The sequence below is a fragment of the Triticum dicoccoides genome, chromosome 2B (genome assembly GCF_002162155.2).
Source record: "Triticum dicoccoides isolate Atlit2015 ecotype Zavitan chromosome 2B, WEW_v2.0, whole genome shotgun sequence".
Classification (NCBI taxonomy): domain Eukaryota; kingdom Viridiplantae; phylum Streptophyta; class Magnoliopsida; order Poales; family Poaceae; genus Triticum; species Triticum dicoccoides.
Window position 1 is genome coordinate 673,073,040 of NC_041383.1, and position 16,620 is coordinate 673,089,659.

General features: G+C 44.3%; 1 protein-coding gene and 1 pseudogene across 1 annotated transcript; both read left to right on the forward strand.

Annotated features, from left to right (window-relative positions):
• The first annotated feature begins 7,702 nt into the window (after window positions 1–7,702).
• On the forward strand, window positions 7,703–8,673 carry LOC119361126 (annotated as a pseudogene).
• A 167-nt stretch (window positions 8,674–8,840) lies between these two features.
• On the forward strand, window positions 8,841–14,247 carry LOC119365529 (transcription factor bHLH123-like). Its single transcript, XM_037631168.1, has 7 exons — window positions 8,841–9,285; window positions 11,068–11,779; window positions 11,863–12,012; window positions 12,606–12,677; window positions 12,795–12,860; window positions 13,640–13,678; window positions 13,915–14,247. The coding sequence occupies exons 1-7, from the start codon at window positions 8,963–8,965 to the stop codon at window positions 14,083–14,085; spliced, it is 1,533 nt and encodes a 510-aa protein (XP_037487065.1). The 5' UTR covers window positions 8,841–8,962; the 3' UTR covers window positions 14,086–14,247.
• Window positions 14,248–16,620: the final 2,373 nt, after the last annotated feature.

Consider the following 16,620-nt stretch of genomic DNA (forward strand, 5'->3'; position numbering starts at 1 on the left):
CTATTTCGAGTTACTAATCTTAGCAACCGAACAAGTATCAAATACCCAGGGGCTACTATAAACACTAGTAAGGTACACATCAATAACCTGTATATCAAATATACCCTTTGTTCACTTTGCCATCCTTCTTATCCACCAAATATTCAGGGTATTTTCACTTCCAGTGACCATTTCCTTTGCAGTAGAAGCACTCAGTTTCAGGCTTTGGTCCAGCTTTGGGCTTCCTCGCGGGAGTGACAACTTGCTTGTCATTCTACTTGAAGTTCCATTTCTTTCCCTTTGCCCTTTTCTTGAAACTAGTGGTCTTGTCAATCATCAACACTTGATCCTCTTTCTTGATTTCTACCTTCGTCGATTTCAACATCACAAAGAGCTCGGGAATCGTTTTCGTCATCCCTTGCATACTATAGTTCATCACGAAGTTCTAGCAACTTGGTGATGGTGACTAGAGAACTCTGTCAATCACTATCTTATCTGGAAGATTAACTCCCACTTGATTCAAGCAATTGTAGTATCCAGACAATCTGAGTACATGCTCACTAGTTGAGCTATTCTCCTCCATCTTTTAGCTATAGAACTTGTTGGAGACTTCATATCTCTCAACTCGGGTATTTTCTTGAAATATTAACTTCAACTCCTGGAACATCTCATATGGTCCATGACGTTCAAAAATGTCTTTGAAGTCCAGATTCTAAGCCGTTAAGCATGGTGCACTAAACTATCAAGTAGTCATCATGTTGAGCTAGCCAAACGTTCATAACGTTTGCATCTGCTCCTGCAATAGGTCTGTCACCTAGTGGTACATCAAGGACATAATTCTTCTGTGCAGCAATGAGGATAAACCTCAGATCACGGACCCAGTCCACATCATTGCTACTATCATATTTCAACTTAGTTTTCTCTAGGTACACACATAAAACATAGGTAAGCAACAACGCGAGCTATTGATCTACAACATTATCTGCAAAATGCTATCAGGACTAAGTTCATGATAAATTAAAGTTCAATTAATCATATTACTTAAGAACTCCCACTTAGATAGACATCCCTCTAATCATCTAAGTGATCACGTTATCCAAATGAACTAAACCATGTCCGATCATCACGTGAGATGGAGTAGTTTTCAATGGTGAACATCACTATGTTGATCATATCTACTATATGATTCATGCTCGACCTTTCGGTCTCAGTGTTCCGAGGCCATATCTGTATATACTAGGCTCGTTAAGTTTAACCTGAGTATTCCGCGTGTGCAACTGTTTTGCACCCGTTGTATTTGAACGTAGAGCCTATCACACCTGATCATCACGTGGTTTCTCAGCACGAAGAACTTTCGCAATGGTGCATACTCAGGGAGAACACTTATACCTTGAAATTTAGTGAGAGATCATCTTATAATGCTACCATCAATCAAAGCAAAATAAGATGCATAGAGGATAAACATCACATGCAATCAATATAAGTGATATGATATGGCCATCATCATCTTGTGCTTGTGATCACCATCTCCGAAGCACCGTCATGATCACCATCGTCACCGGCGTGACACCTAGATCTTCATCGTAGCATCGTTGTCATTTCGCCACCTATTGCTTCTACGACTATCGCTACCGTTTAGTGATAAAGTAAAGCAATTACAGGGCAATTGCATTGCATACAATAAAGCGACAACCATATGGCTCCTGCCAGTTGCCGATAACTTTGTTACAAAACATGATCATCTCATACAATAAAATTTAGCATAATGTCTTGACCATATCACATCACAACTGTTGGGGAACGTAGCAGAAATTCAAAAAATTTCCAACGTGTCACCAAGATCTATCTATGGAGAAACTAGCAACGAGGGGAAGGAGAGTGCATCTACATACCCTTGTAGATCGCTAAGCGGAAGCGTTCAAGAGAATGGGGTTGAAGGAGTCGTACTCGTCGTGATCCAAATCACCGGAGATCCTAGTGTCGAACGGACGGCACCTCCGCGTTCAACACACGTACAGCCCGGTGACGTCTCCCATGCCTTGATCCGGCAAGGAGAGAGGGAGAGGTTGAGGAAGACTCCATCCAGCAGCAGCACAACGGCGTGGTGGTGGTGGAGGAGCGTGGCAATCCTGCAGGGCTTCGCCAAGCACCTGCGGGAGAGGAGGAGGTGTCACGGGAGGGAGGGAGGCGCCAGGGCTTCAGGTGCGGCTGCCCTCCCTCCCCTACACTATATATAGGGGCAAGGGAGAGGGGGGGGCGCAGCCTTGGCCCTTCCTCCAAGGAAGGGTGCGGCCAGGGAGGAGTCCATCCTCCCTAAGGCACCTAGGAGGTGCCTTCCCCTTTTAGGACTCTCCCTTTCCCTTATCTCTTGGCGCATGGGTCTCTTGGGGGGCGCACCAGCCCACCTAGGGCTGGTCCCCTCCCACACTTGGCCCATGCAGCCCTCCGAGGATGGTGGCCCCACTTGGTGGACCCCCGGGACCCTCCCGGTGGTCCCGGTACATTACCGATAAAACCCGAAAATTTTCCGGTGACCAAAACATGACTTCCCATATATAAATCCTTACCTCCGGACCATTCCGGAACTCCTCGTGACGTCCGGGATCTCATCCGGGACTCCGAACAACATTCGGTAACCACATACAAACTTCCTTCATAACCCTAGCGTCATCGAACCTTAAGTGTGTAGACCCTACGGGTTCGGGAACCATCCAGACATGACCGAGACGTTCTCCGGTCAATAACCAACAGCGGGATTTGGATACCCATGTTGGCTCCCACATGTTCCACGATGATCTCATCGGATGAACCACGATGTCAAGGACTCAATCAATCCCGTATACAATTCCCTTTGTCTAGCGGTATTGTACTTGCCCGAGATTCGATCATCGGTATACTGATACCTTGTTCAATCTCGTTACTGGCAAGTCTCTTTACTCGTTCCGTAACACATCATCCCGTGATCAACCCCTTGATCACATTGTGCACATTATGATGATGTCCCACCGAGTGGGCCCAGAGATACCTCTCCGTTTACACGGAGTGACAAATCCCAGTCTCGATTCGTGCCAACCCAACAGACACTTTCGGAGATACCTGTAGTGCACCTTTATAGCCACCCAGTTACGTTGTGACGTTTGGTACACCCAAAGCATTCCTACGGTATCCGGGAGTTGCACAATCTCATGGTCTAAGGAAATGATACTTGACATTAGAAAAGCTTTAGCATACGAACTATGATCTTTGTGCTAGGCTTAGGATTGGGTCTTGTCCATCACATCATTCTTCTAATAACGTGATCCCGTTATCAACGACATCCAATGTCCATGGTCAGGAAACCGTAACCATCTATTGATCAACGAGCTAGTCAATTAGAGGCTTACTAGGGACATGGTGTTGTCTATGTATCCACACATGTATCTGAGTTTCCTATCAATACAATTATAGCATGGATAATAAACGATTATCATGAACAAGGAAATATAATAATAACTAATTTATTATTGCCTCTAGGGCATATTTCCAACAGTGTCCCACTTGCACTAGAGTCAATAATCTAGTTTACATCGCCATGTGATTAACACTTACACGTCACATCGCCATGTAACCAACATCCAAAGAGTTTACTAGTGTCATTAAACTAGTTCACATCATCATGTGATTAAGACTCAATGAGTTCTGGGGTTTGATCATGTTTTGCTTGTGAGAGAAGTTTTAGTCAACGGGTCTGCAACATTTAGATCCGTATGTACTTCGCAAATCTCTATGTCATATTGTAAATGCTGCTTCCACGCTCCACTTGGAGCTATTCCAAATGGTTGCTCCACTATATGTATCCGGTTTGCTACTCAGAGTCATTCGGATAGGTGTTAAGCTTGCATCAACGCAACTCTTTACGTCGAACTCTTTATCACCTCCATAACCGAGAAACGCATCAACGCAAAGTTTCTGTTTTTCAGCAGAATCAAATTAACTATCACCATAGGTTATCCTATAGGTTCTACTTGGCACAAACACTAACTAAAACGTAAAAACACATCTAAAAAGAAGGTATATGCAAAATTTATTAAATAACAGCAAGGAAAAATATTGGGTTGTCTCCCAACAAGCGTTTTTCTTTAAAGCCCTTTTAGCTAGGCATTAAGATATCAATGATGCTCACATGAAAGACAAGAATTAAAGCACAAAGAGAGCATCATAAAACATGTGACAAACACACTTAAGTCTAACATACTTCCTATGCATAGGCATCTTGTAAGCAAACAAATTATCAAGGCAAGCAAAAACTAGCATATGCAAGGAAGAACAAAGAGATGATAGCAATCTCAACATGAAGAGAGGTAATTTAGTAACATGAAGATTTCTACAACCATATTTTCATCTCTCGTAATAATTACATATAGGATCATAAGAAAATTCAACAAAATAGCTATCACATAAAATATTTCCAACATGATCCACATGCATGCGAAGTTGACACTCTTTCAAAATAGTGGGTTTAACATTAACTAAAGTCATGACCTCTCTAAACCGACTTTTATCAAAAATACCATATGATTGAACATTCTCCAAATATGTGGGATCTAAAGTTGACACTCTTCCAAACCCACTTTCAATATTATTGCAAACACTATTATCAATCTCATATTCATCATGGGGCTTAAATAAATTTTCAAGATCATAAGAAGAATCGCTCCAATCATGATCATTGCAACAAGTAGTAGACATAGAAAAACTAGCATCCCCAAGCTTAGGGTTTGGCATATCAAGAGAATTTATAGTAAAATCATTGCAATCATGCTTTTTATTCAAAGATCTATCGTGAATCACTTCATAAAGTTCTTCATCACAATTTTCAGATTCACGAATTTCAAGCAAAACTTCATAAAGATAATCTAGTGCACAAAACTCACTAGCAATTGGTTCATCATAATTGAATCTCTTAAAAAGATTAGCAAGCAGATGAGTATCCATAGATCTTAGCTTCTTTGTTTAGTAATAAATGCACAATTATTCCAACCAAACGAGTAAACGAGCCAAGTAAGACATCAAAGCAAACGAAAAGACGGTCAGAAGAAGGGCGAATAAAATGGCAAGGGTGAAGTGGGGGAGAGGAAAACAAGAGGCAAATGGCAAATAATGTAAATGCGAGGGAGATGAGTTTGTGATGGGTACTTGGTATGTCTTGACTTGAGCGAAGACCTCCCCGGCAACGGCGCCAGGAATCCTTCTTGCTACGTCTTGAGCTTGCGTTGGTTTTCCTTGAAGAGTAAAGGGTGATGCAGCAATAGTAGCCTAAGTATTTCCCTTAGTTTTTGAGAACCAAGGTATCAATCCAGTAGGAGGCTCCTCAAAAGTCCCACGCACCTACACAAACAAACAAAGAACTCACAACCAACGCAATAAAGGGGTTGTCAATCCCTTCACGGCCACTTGCGAAAATGAGATCTGATAGAGATAGTATGATAAGATAAATATATTTTTGGTATTTTTATAATATAGATTGGAAAAGTAAAGATGCAAATAAAAGTAGAAAGCTTATATGATAAAAGATAGACCCGGGGGCCATAGGTTTCACTAGTGGCTTCTCTCAAGATAGCATAAGTATTACGGTGGGTGAACAAATTACTGTCGAGCAATTGATAGAAAAGCGAATAATTATGAGATTATCTGGGCATGATCATGTATATAGGCATCACGTCCGTGACAAGTAGACCGACTCCTGCCTGCATCTACTACTATTACTCCACACATCGACCGCTATCCAGCATGCATCTAGAGTATTAAGTTCATAAGAACAGAGTAACGCATTAAGAAAGATGACATGATGTAGAGGGATAAACCCATGCAATATAATATAAACCCCATCTTTTTATCCTCGATGGCAACAATACAATACGTGCCTTGCAACCCCTATTGTCACTGGGTAAGGACACCGCAAGATTGAACCCAAAGCTAAGCACTTCTTCCATGGCAAGAAAGATCAATCTAGTAGGCCAAACCAAACTGATAATTCAAAGAGACTTGCAAAGGTAACTCAATCATACATAAAAGAATTCAGAGGAGATTCAAATATTTCTCATAGATAAACTTGATCATAAACCCACAATTCATCGGATCTCGACAAACACACCGCAAAAACAGTTACATCGAATAGATCTCCACAAGAGGAGGGAGAACATGGTATTGAGATCCAAAAAGAGAGAAGAAGCCATCTAGCTAATAACTATGGACCCGAAGGTCTGTGGTAAACTTCTCACAACTCATCGGAGGGGCTATGGTGTTGATGTAGAAGCCCTCCGTGGTCGATTCCCTCTCCAGCGGAGCGCCGACGAAGGCTCCAAGATGGGATCTCGCAGATACAGAAGGTTACGACGGTGGAAATTGTTTTTCGTTGGCTCCCTGGATGTTTTCGGGGTACGTGGGTATCTATAGGAGGAAGAAGTAGGTCCGTGGCCACCTGAGGGGCCCACGAGATAGGGGCGCGCGCCCTCCACCCTCGTGGCCGCCTCGGCTGCTTCTTGGCTTGCACTCCAAGTCCTCTGGATCATGTTCGTTTCAAAAATCACGCTCCCGAAGGTTTCATTCCGTTTGGACTCCGTTTGATATTCCTTTTCTTTGAAATACTGAAATAGGCAAAAAAAACAGCAATATGGGTTGGGCCTCCGGTTAGTAGGTTAGTCCCAAAAATGATATAAATGTGTAAAATAAAGCTCATAAACATCCAAAAGGGGTAATATAATAACATAGAACAATAAAAAATTATAGATACGTTGGAGACGTATTAGTGGGCCAGAGGTGGACCTGGTCGTGCACAGCATAGCAGATGGCCGACGCCGTGGGGGGCGTGAACTGGTGCCCCGCGCCGCCGCGGTCACCAGAGTGGGACGCGTCGCCACGGGAGGAGGTGGTGCAGGCACCTGCCACCTTCCAGCCTGCCCCGGCGCACCACAGACCGCCGGCCCACCTTTGGACGCCGCCGGACTACGTCGACCTCGTCAGCGACAACGACGACACCGGCAGCCACTGAAGACGGCGATGGCCACGTCATCGACGGGCGCGGCAGGAGCGCGCGGGCAGCGTTTTTCATTTTGTTTTTATGTTAATTATGGACCGTGAAACTGGACTGTTTTGTGGCCATGACCCCTAAATTATATTTTAAGTTTTTTTAACTGCGTTTATTTACTTTTTATAGTCATTTTATTTTAGTTTTTCTGTTTTTTTATCACGTCCAACACGGACATGATTTGGGGTGCGGCCGCGCTGGGTGCACCCACGATCCAACGGGCAGAGGCGGACATGGGCGAACCCATTGCCGCCACAAAGGGATAAAATCCGGTCAAACCGGACGTTCGTTTGGGGTCGTGCGGTGGAGTTGGCGTAAAAGAGCTCCATGGCGTCCCGTTTATTCCCCCACCGCGGCCCTGCTACTCCCATCTTCCCTCTCCGTCATCTACCGGCATGTATCGGCTGTCCCGGTGGCCGCCTGCCCAATGGCTCGGTCGTGCACAAAAGCTCCAGCAGGTGGGTGTGGGACGGGGGAGGTGTGGCTGGCCGGGAGAGAGATGTGTGGTGCAGGTGGCATGGAGGAAGATACAGCGGATGGGTGCGCTACCATCTCGATCACGAAGAGGGAAGACAAGGGGGCTGGCGCCTAGAGGAGCTGGGGCCCGGCGGTGGGTTTTCCGGCGATACGCGGCCGGTTCGCGAGCCTGACGTGGAGATGGTCCCTGGTTCTGCCGGCGTGACGACGGCGACGTGGCATGAGCCGAGGCGGAAGGAGAAGACCGGGCACGCAGCGAGGCGCGCGGACGCATTCTGGAGCCGTTTCTTGAGAAAGGGAAGGTGGCCGACGACCGGGTGTTGGCGCTGCGTGTGCGCAGACATAGGTAACTGCTAGGTGGCGGACGCGGCGGTAGCGGTGATCCAGCACCTGGGCAGCGGTCGCACTCAGCTCGCCTACTAAGCGTTCCCGGCTGGGGAGGTCATGGGGGCCAACCCGGGCCACTACGTCGCAGCCGTGATCACCACCCCGTACACACCGCGTCATCCATGGGTGACGCGGCCGCGCGCGGCTGCCCTGGACGTGAAGCACCTCAAGCTGCTCGGCCCCGACGACACGCTCCTGCTCGGCCGCGTCTACCGCTTCGTCAGCCTCGAAGGTACGTCGCGTGCGATAACTCCAAGCCCTTCGATCGTTTGCATTGACACTTGAGGCGCCGTACCGAAAATGCTTTCCAGCGTCAACTTGTTAGGCGTGTATACGTATTCCGACGGACGTTGCGACGCGACGAGGATTAATCTGCGATTCGTGCCTGTCGCCGTCCGCTTGCATGCCGTTTTCTAACTACTAGCGCGGCTGTTTAGTGGAGCTTTATCCATAATAACTTTCTGGACTGAGTATTTGCTAGCATCGTCTTTCCTATTCTATTTTCCACTGAAGAGTGATTAACGGAATCTTCTGCATTAATCCGTGTTGTACGAGCAGAGGTGCTGAAAGAGTTCGCGATGAAGCAAAACGTCAAGCTCAGCCGCGTCATGGCCAAGGCCAAGGAGGAGGTGGTGGCGACGAAGCCGGCCAAGCCTAGGCGCTGGCGTGGCAGTAGCGCCATCGTGCGCGAGGAATCCGACCAGTCGCTCGCAAAGTTGTGTTCACATTTCTCAGTTCGTGACACTTCCGATGCTCACTCGTAGTAGACTAACGGTGACGCGCATTGCTTAACCAGGTCCCGAAAGGATTGAGATGTCCAAACAAAGAGACTTCCGGAGCGTGTGACATCACGCCCACATATAGCCATCTCATCCCCTCCTTTATAAAGCCCCCCGCAGGCACCCACGAACTCCTGTCAGCTCTAGACAAAGCCAAATTCCTCCTCCCCCGGCCTCCTCTCTCCTTCCTAGCTCTACCCCGGCCGTCACACGCCCGCCCAAGAAGAGGGAAGGAAGCCTACTTAATTGCCTTGCAGCAGCAGGTACGTAGTGCATGGCCCAGGAGAGCTCGCAGGCCTCCGTCGCGAGCTCACCGCCGCACCCTCCATCTTCGGCTTTCTGGTGGCGCGACATGCATCCCTATTCCACTACCCCTGCTTGGCCGCCGCCGCCCGCCACAGCGGCCACGCCGCTCTGGACCCCGCTCGCTCAACACAAGACATCCTCCTCCGGCGCCGCCGATGATCTGTCCGCCTCCAACGACACCATGCAGACCTCCTTCACCAAGACCTCTACCAACCACTCCGGCATCAGCATGGACGACTCCTCAGCCGCCACTGCGGCCGTGCAGAGCCACCTCTGGAACCAAGTCGCCATGTGAGTACAGCAGGACCATATCACTAGATGCATATTCGGCGGGTAATACCGTAATAGTAATATTTGCATATTCGAAGGCTCGGCCCGGCCCGGCCCGGGCGTGAAAAGACGGCATGCGTCCACTATCTGTTGTCCGAAAGAAAAAGAAAGGAGCCTCGCTTTGCCTAGATTCTAATCTCGAGAGTATATATTGTCTACCTCTACCTAGCTAGTGTGATTCTAATTTCGATCAATCTAAATAACCTTGTTGCTTAATTCTCATCTCTATTCCCCTTCCCTGTACCAAGCTACACTACACACACTTGTTAATACAGAGAAGAAAAAGAAAAATAGAAAGAATATGTATTACGTATGAGTGTGATAGGTTGTAGTCTATGCTCTAGATTCTAGAGAGTCAGTGGCAGCATACTAGGGAAAGCAAGAGAGGAACTAAAGCAAAGCAAAGCAAGGAAAAAAGGAGCTAGCTAGTTAGCTTTTCAAATAGTGTGATATGGGAAAGGTAATTAATCCCGACAATGCAAATCTAGAAGGGACTTTTGTTTACGTCTCTGCCTCGAGTTAGCTAGATAAATAGGTTCCACCCTTTGACAACTTCATTTTTTAATCAACCATGCTATGAATAGTGTCTAAAAATCAATGGTGTCCAGCGTAGGTTCGGCTGAGCCATGGTTCCGTAAAATATTTTCGACGTGATTCAGGACCATGGTTCAGCCGAACCTATGGTCTATGCAGTACGATTTAACATCCTACTACATGTGGATCTGTGATATACATGCCAACTATATTTTTTAATCAACCATGCATGGATCCTCATGAATAGACATGCATGACAACTGCATTTTTTAATCAACCATGCATAGATCTTTATGAATAGTGTCTAAAAATCAATGGTGTCCAGCGTAGGTTCGGCTGAACCATGGTTCTGTAAAATATTTTCGGTCAAAACCTAATTAATACTCTCTCCATCCTAAAATAAATGACTCAACATTGTACTAAGCTTAATACAAAGTTAGTATAAATTTGAATCACTTATTTTGGGATGGAGGGAGTATTAAGTAGAGTTGCAAGTGAGGCAACTATCACATTGGAATCAACATAAGTGAGATCGCTTGCTGCTGGAACAAAATTTGTTAGGCCTCCAAAGCATAAATGCTCCAATCTGTCTAGTGTCTAGTATTATCCCTCACCCTTTGTATCAAAATACAAGACATTTTTTAACACTATAAAAGTGTCAAAAAATATCTTATATTTTGATACGAAAGGAGTAATGTATAAGCTTGAATATACTCCGTCCGTCCCGTAATATACGAATGTTTTTCAAGCTATTTTAGTTTGAAAAATGTTCTTATATTATAGGAATAGGACAGAGTAAGTATTTCCTAGGCTTTGAAGAAGCAACTAAAATTCGCTTGTTTAGTACGGATCGCCAGAAAGTTGTACCATATCAAAGCATTCAGGTCCCTTGCTTGCTACTCCCTCCGTTCCAAAATAAATGACTCAACTTTGTACTAACTATTGAGTCATCTATTTTGGAACGGAGGGAGTAGCTAGCTAGAAAAGTACTACTTCAATCCAATTCCCAAAGATGATCCCTCTTTACATTCTCGCTTTCAACTCTGCAATTGATTGCCAAATGATAGATGACAAAGAAGCAAAGACCTTTTCGTTTGAGGAACAATAAGCAAGACTAGGTGCATAAACTAATTTAATTAAGCAGAAGTACCGTTGTGCACTTTCTCTTTTTGTTCACCTTTCAATTACCTCTATTGGAGAATAACTCAGGGGCACCGGCGGCGAGGTCGCGGGGAGCATGCAGGTGGTGCATGACGCCCACAACGACGACAGCGAGAACTTCCTTGAGCTGCTAAACTCAAGGACGCTCGCCACGGAGCTCTTTGCCGAGCCGCCGGCTTGCGACTATCTCAAGAAGATGGAGTACGGTGGCGGCAGCGCATGGCCGGACGTCCACCAGTTCAGCGCTGCCAATATGGACAAGCACCTCCCTTCCGCCTCCGGCGCTGGCTACTGGTCCATCGCGCCGCCCAACCCGTGCCACGGAGACAGCGGCCACCACCAACGCGTTGGCGGCTCCGGGCCATGCGATAACGCCGCCGCCATGGGCCACGTTGCCAAGGCCCTCTTCCTGGACGCGGACGGCAACGTCAAGCACGAGATGGGTGGGGGCGGCCACGGCGCGATACTGCAGGAAGCGGCCAGCACCAGATGCACCAGCAGCCAAGACTTCACGAGGCCCATCGGGCTGGGGTACAGCTCCATGCAAGGGCTCATCAGCAACAGAATGTATGGAGGCGGCGCCGGCGCTTATGACGTTGCCATGGACGTTCGGTGGGGCAGAAATGATGGTCGCGACCCTAGGAGCCTGTCGGGCTTGATATCGTTCGGCCGGGGCATGGGAAAGCCTGTGCCTTCCGGCTCCCCGGCGAAGACGTCGTCGGCGGAGTACAAGAAGCAAGGGCGGGAGATGTCGTCGCCGGTACTGTAAGAAAAACATGCATGCAAGATCAAGGCCAGAGACATCTGATCGATGTATGATATTGTACTTGTGTGCATGCGTAGGAGAAGACAAGCACCAGCGGCGTCTGTGGCAAGGGGAGTAGTGCGCTATCCACCAAGGGGAAGAAGAGAGCGGAAGAGGAGAGGGGATCGGAAGGCAACGTGAAGAAGTCCAAGCACGAGTCCTGCTCGCCCACGTCGTCGTCTCCCAAAGTATGGCAGTGTTACACTCTTTTACTTATTTGCGTGCATGGTTGATCCGCCATTGGGACATGCATGCATGCATGCATGCATGAGTTCAACCAGTATTTAGACTGCTCATTACTAAATCTTTATTTTTTAGAGCAATATTTATCACAAGCAGTACTACATGCATGATAGCTTAACGTATATGCATGCTTTGAACACATGATGGCTTAACATATACTCCGTCCATTCCAATGAATAAGGTGTGCACACATCTTGAATTTCAAGACCAGAAATTTTACCAACTAAATGTGAATTATATGTGAATAAAATTATACCATTGAATTCGTATTGAAAAAGTTTTCCGTGATACATTTTTTATGTCACAAAAGATAGATACTATTAATCTAATTTGTGATCAGAGTTGGAGTTTGAGAAACGTGTGTGCCTTATTCATTTGAATGGAGGGGCTATGCATGCTTTGTTCACCGTGAAAAGGTTGCGCGTAGCTTAACGAAACAATGTTATGATACCAAATTCCCCAAACCAATTTAAACTGCCGGTTCTTCATTCATGAGACTATCATTGCTTAATGAGTTAATTAGGCTTCCATTTAACAGGGCCAGATGCCTAAAGTAAAGTTAGGACACAAGATAACTGCACTTCAACAGATGGTTTCACCATTTGGGAAGGTGTGTTGAAGCACATATGTGTGTTCGGTTGTTCATTTCTGTTTGATGTTTATTTACACTACAATTATGCCAGAAGGCAAAAAAAAGCAATACTGAAATTGTTCATCCTTTGTACAGACCGATACCGCATCAGTTCTATATGAGGCGATAAATTACATTAAGTGGTTGCATGAGCAAGTGCAGGTAATTTAGTTTTGCTTCCGATCTCGTGAGTGTTCGTAGTTTTACAAAGAGGAGAATACATTTAACTTTGTACTAAGTCTTACTAAGTCTGGAACAATTAATATGAATGGGAGAGGGAGTAGTTTTTTTAAGGTTTATTAGAATTTTAATCTATCTCTCTGAACTTGATATGCCTTAATTAATTTGGGCTGGGAGTAATTAATATAATAGCATGTTATCCCTTTACATAACGCATATGCTTGGTGAGGATTATTTAATCAACATGATCACTAAAAAATTCTCAAAAAAAAAATGATCACTAAAAGGATGTGGAAGCTTTATGTCCTTAACACATTTTCATAATGGAGGGCTTTCTACCATCCTTTTCCTGACTCGTGCAAGATAATCACTGCAATTATTTATTTGTCAAGAGGGATGTTTCGCAACCGCACTCGATATTAGTTAGAGGAGAATATTCATGCCAAGCAGCCAATTATTGTGGGACACGTGTTGCGCCACAAGCGACAAGCCCATAGCTGATGAATTTATTCATGCACCCCCTTTTTGGAGGGCCCCCATGCTAGCCTTGCTTTGTTCGTATTTAGCACCGCATGAGTGCCACTAGTGTTGCTGCTTTTGTGTAATGGAATGCATGGTCATGCCCCATTGCTACCTCCTTTTGTAGTTTGGCTCTATCAGTTCATGATATACGACATGGAAAACTTTCTCCATGTCTATCTGGGAATCAACATTTCTTTTGTTTCTGTTTGACTTACTATTTCGTTGTCTGTTGCATGCAGCTGCTGAGTGACCCTTACATGAAGTCGTGTAGTAGCAAGGTAAAACCACAAAATCTACATATGAATTATTAAACCCTTTGACTAAAATATACTTTTATAACTTTTTCCAGTTCCTCGCAAAAAAAAGTAATAATGATATAATAAGCCCACTTTCCATCCACAGCCATCATCAAACTTCTTCAGTTTCTTGTGGAAATTTTATGGTTGATACACCTGACACATAACAATGTTTCCATTCACATAACACTATGTTGTCGTTCCTTTTTTTTCCTTAGGATTACAAGCCATGGGTACGGTCTGATGGGAGGGAGAAGGAAGATGCAGAGACTGACCTAAAGAGTAGGGGGTTGTGCTTGGTTCCACTCTCCCGCACGCCCCAGATGTACATGGATAGCAACGGCCCGGATTATTGGACCCCGCCCAACAAGAGTTGTTTATACCGGTGACTTACTTTATTATTATTATTATTACTACTACTACTACTATTATTATTGTTATTGTTGTTGTTGTTGTTGTTGTTGTTGTTGTTGTTGTTAATATTATTATATTATTATTGTTGTTGTTGTTGTTGTTGTTTTTACCGCATTGTGAACGAAATATATTTAGAGAATGGGCAATTCATGAGGTTAATCTGGAGTTGTATCTCTGTAACTATAGCCACCAGTTATTTAAACATCAAATGTATCTTGTATGTTGATTGGATCCATGGTTCGTGTAATGTTGTCCATTGTTAACGTCGGCACTATGTTGATTCTTTCTGCTCTAGAACTAATGTGGCCATTTTAAATGAGATATGACATGATTCTATACATATAGTAGATTTTAAAAGCATATAGATTATAAACGTCAATAATCTATCGTGTGATATGTTGGCTTGACTTACAGATGTTTCATTGCATCTGTTCAAGAAATATCTCAACTCCACAAAGTAAAGAGAAATAAAAGTTCACTTAGAATTCAGAGAGCCGAGACAGAAGAAAGTTGGCCCAAAAAAGAACAGTAAATGTTACCTTATTTGATTCCTAGTATGTACTAAAGCAGTACATATGTATAAAAGTCGGAAATACATGTTCTAGTCCAATAATAGTCAACAACAATAAAAATATATCTTCCATTGTGTACCTTTTAAAAAACTCCATCACGTACTTGTTCTTCTTCTTGGGCACCATTTGCACACCGGCCCAGTTGTTGTTACGGCCTCGCCTTGGTTGACGGGCCCCATTGACCACAACCTCGCCAAGTTGCTATAGCCAGTTGTGGCATCGCCTCATTGGTCGAGGGCCGCCATTCACCGTTGGTTGTGCCCATGCCCTAGTGGGTAACGCAGGCTGCATACTCAAAACGAATTGTGCGGACCAACCTGTGGTTGGATAGTTAGGAGGACAGTGGTATTCCAGCCCACCAGGTTTCAAGTCCGGGTGCTCGCATTTATTCTGGATTTATTTCAGAATTTTCGGCGATGCGAATTCAGTGGGAGGAGACGTTCCCGTCGACTACAAGTCGCCTACGGTGACTTCATAAATCTCAAGACGATATGTCAGCTCAGTCTCTCAGAGGTTCTCATAGGGGTATGGTGTGCGTGTGTGCGTTCATAGGGGTGAGTGTATGCGCGTATATATGAGCGCCTCTGTACTGTGTTAAAAAACGAGCAGTCAAGCAGTCCTAAGGCCCTCCTCAATGCTCCCTCTTGTACATGTGTTAAGGCTGCCATGTAGGCAAAAAATCTGATGTGGAAAGGTAATAAAAAGAAGAGAGTGCCAAGCACGTGAATCTAGGCAAAAGCAATTAAATGAAAGAAACCCACCAATGCATGAAATAGTTTAGTTGTTAAAGCATTACATGAGGGGAGCTTAGCACCAAAAAGTGAAGCACCTATGCATTGTGAACATTAGTTGCTAAACTTTTTAATATGCTTAGCACCTTATCTAAGCACCTATGCATTGGAAGTGGCCTAAGGGACCCGTTGTAATACATTCTGTGCACACGTGCAATCAAACCCACAGACATGACCCATTAGCATCCAGGCCCAACAGGACATGGCTCATCTAAACCAAGAGTCTCCTCAATGGCCCACATGTAGAGCTGCCTACTAAGAGAAGAAAAAATAGGAGCTCTGTATGTAGAACCTCCTATTTGACGCTCTTTGCACGAGCCAGGAGCGAGACGTACGTGCTTTCTAGCGAACAGAGATCGAGCATTGTAGCGAACGTTTTTTTAAAACTGAACATTTTTTCGGAAAAAGGAAGCAATTTTTTTAATTTTGAAAACACGAACAATATGTAAAATTTTGATATTTTTAAAACGTGAACATTTCTCCAATTCTGTTTCTTTTTTCAAACACAAACCTTAACATTTTCCGAAAACACGAATATTTTTTAAAAATTTGATATTTTTTTAAACCCCTATATTTTTATAACTTCAGATTTTTTTTGGAAACATGAACATTTTTTGGAAAACACGAACTGTTTTTCAAAATTTCAAAGTTTTTAAAAAATGCAACCCTTTTTCAAAACTTTTCTTAAAGGTGAATATTTTGTAGAACTCTTTTGAAAACACAAAAACTTTATTCTAGTTTTTGATTTTTTTTGGAAATTACAATATTTTTATAATATGTGAAAAATATATAAGAAAATAAACAAAAAATAAAATAAAAAAAATCAGTGAAGAAAACAACAGAAAATATAAAAATAAAGAACCTTCCAAAACTGGTAAGAACCCTGGTTCGAACCTCTTGAGGTTCACAAAACCGGAACCAACGTCGAATCTACGAAGCGTTAACTGGGTCGGCCCGGCTCAGTCGCTCATGTGCGAAACGCCTACAGTCTGACGCAAAGACGAGATTATATAGGATTTTATTCCTATATCTCGCTTGATGCAAGATGGAAGGCGAGCGTAAGATGGGCCAACCCGAGTACTGATAGATTTGTTATTTTTCATATTTGAAAATCAATATACTTAAAAGGAGTCGCCACACATTTAAA

Excerpts from the sequence above, each read along its gene's own strand:
- LOC119365529 (XM_037631168.1), top strand. The coding sequence starts at position 8,963 with ATGGCCCAGGAGAGCTCGCAGGCCTCCGTCGCGAGCTCACCGCCGCAC. Across the intron at positions 12,861-13,639 it reads GGTTGCATGAGCAAGTGCAG|CTGCTGAGTGACCCTTACAT; the intron begins GTAATTTAGTTT and ends TGTTGCATGCAG. Across the intron at positions 13,679-13,914 it reads TGAAGTCGTGTAGTAGCAAG|GATTACAAGCCATGGGTACG; the intron begins GTAAAACCACAA and ends TTTTTTCCTTAG.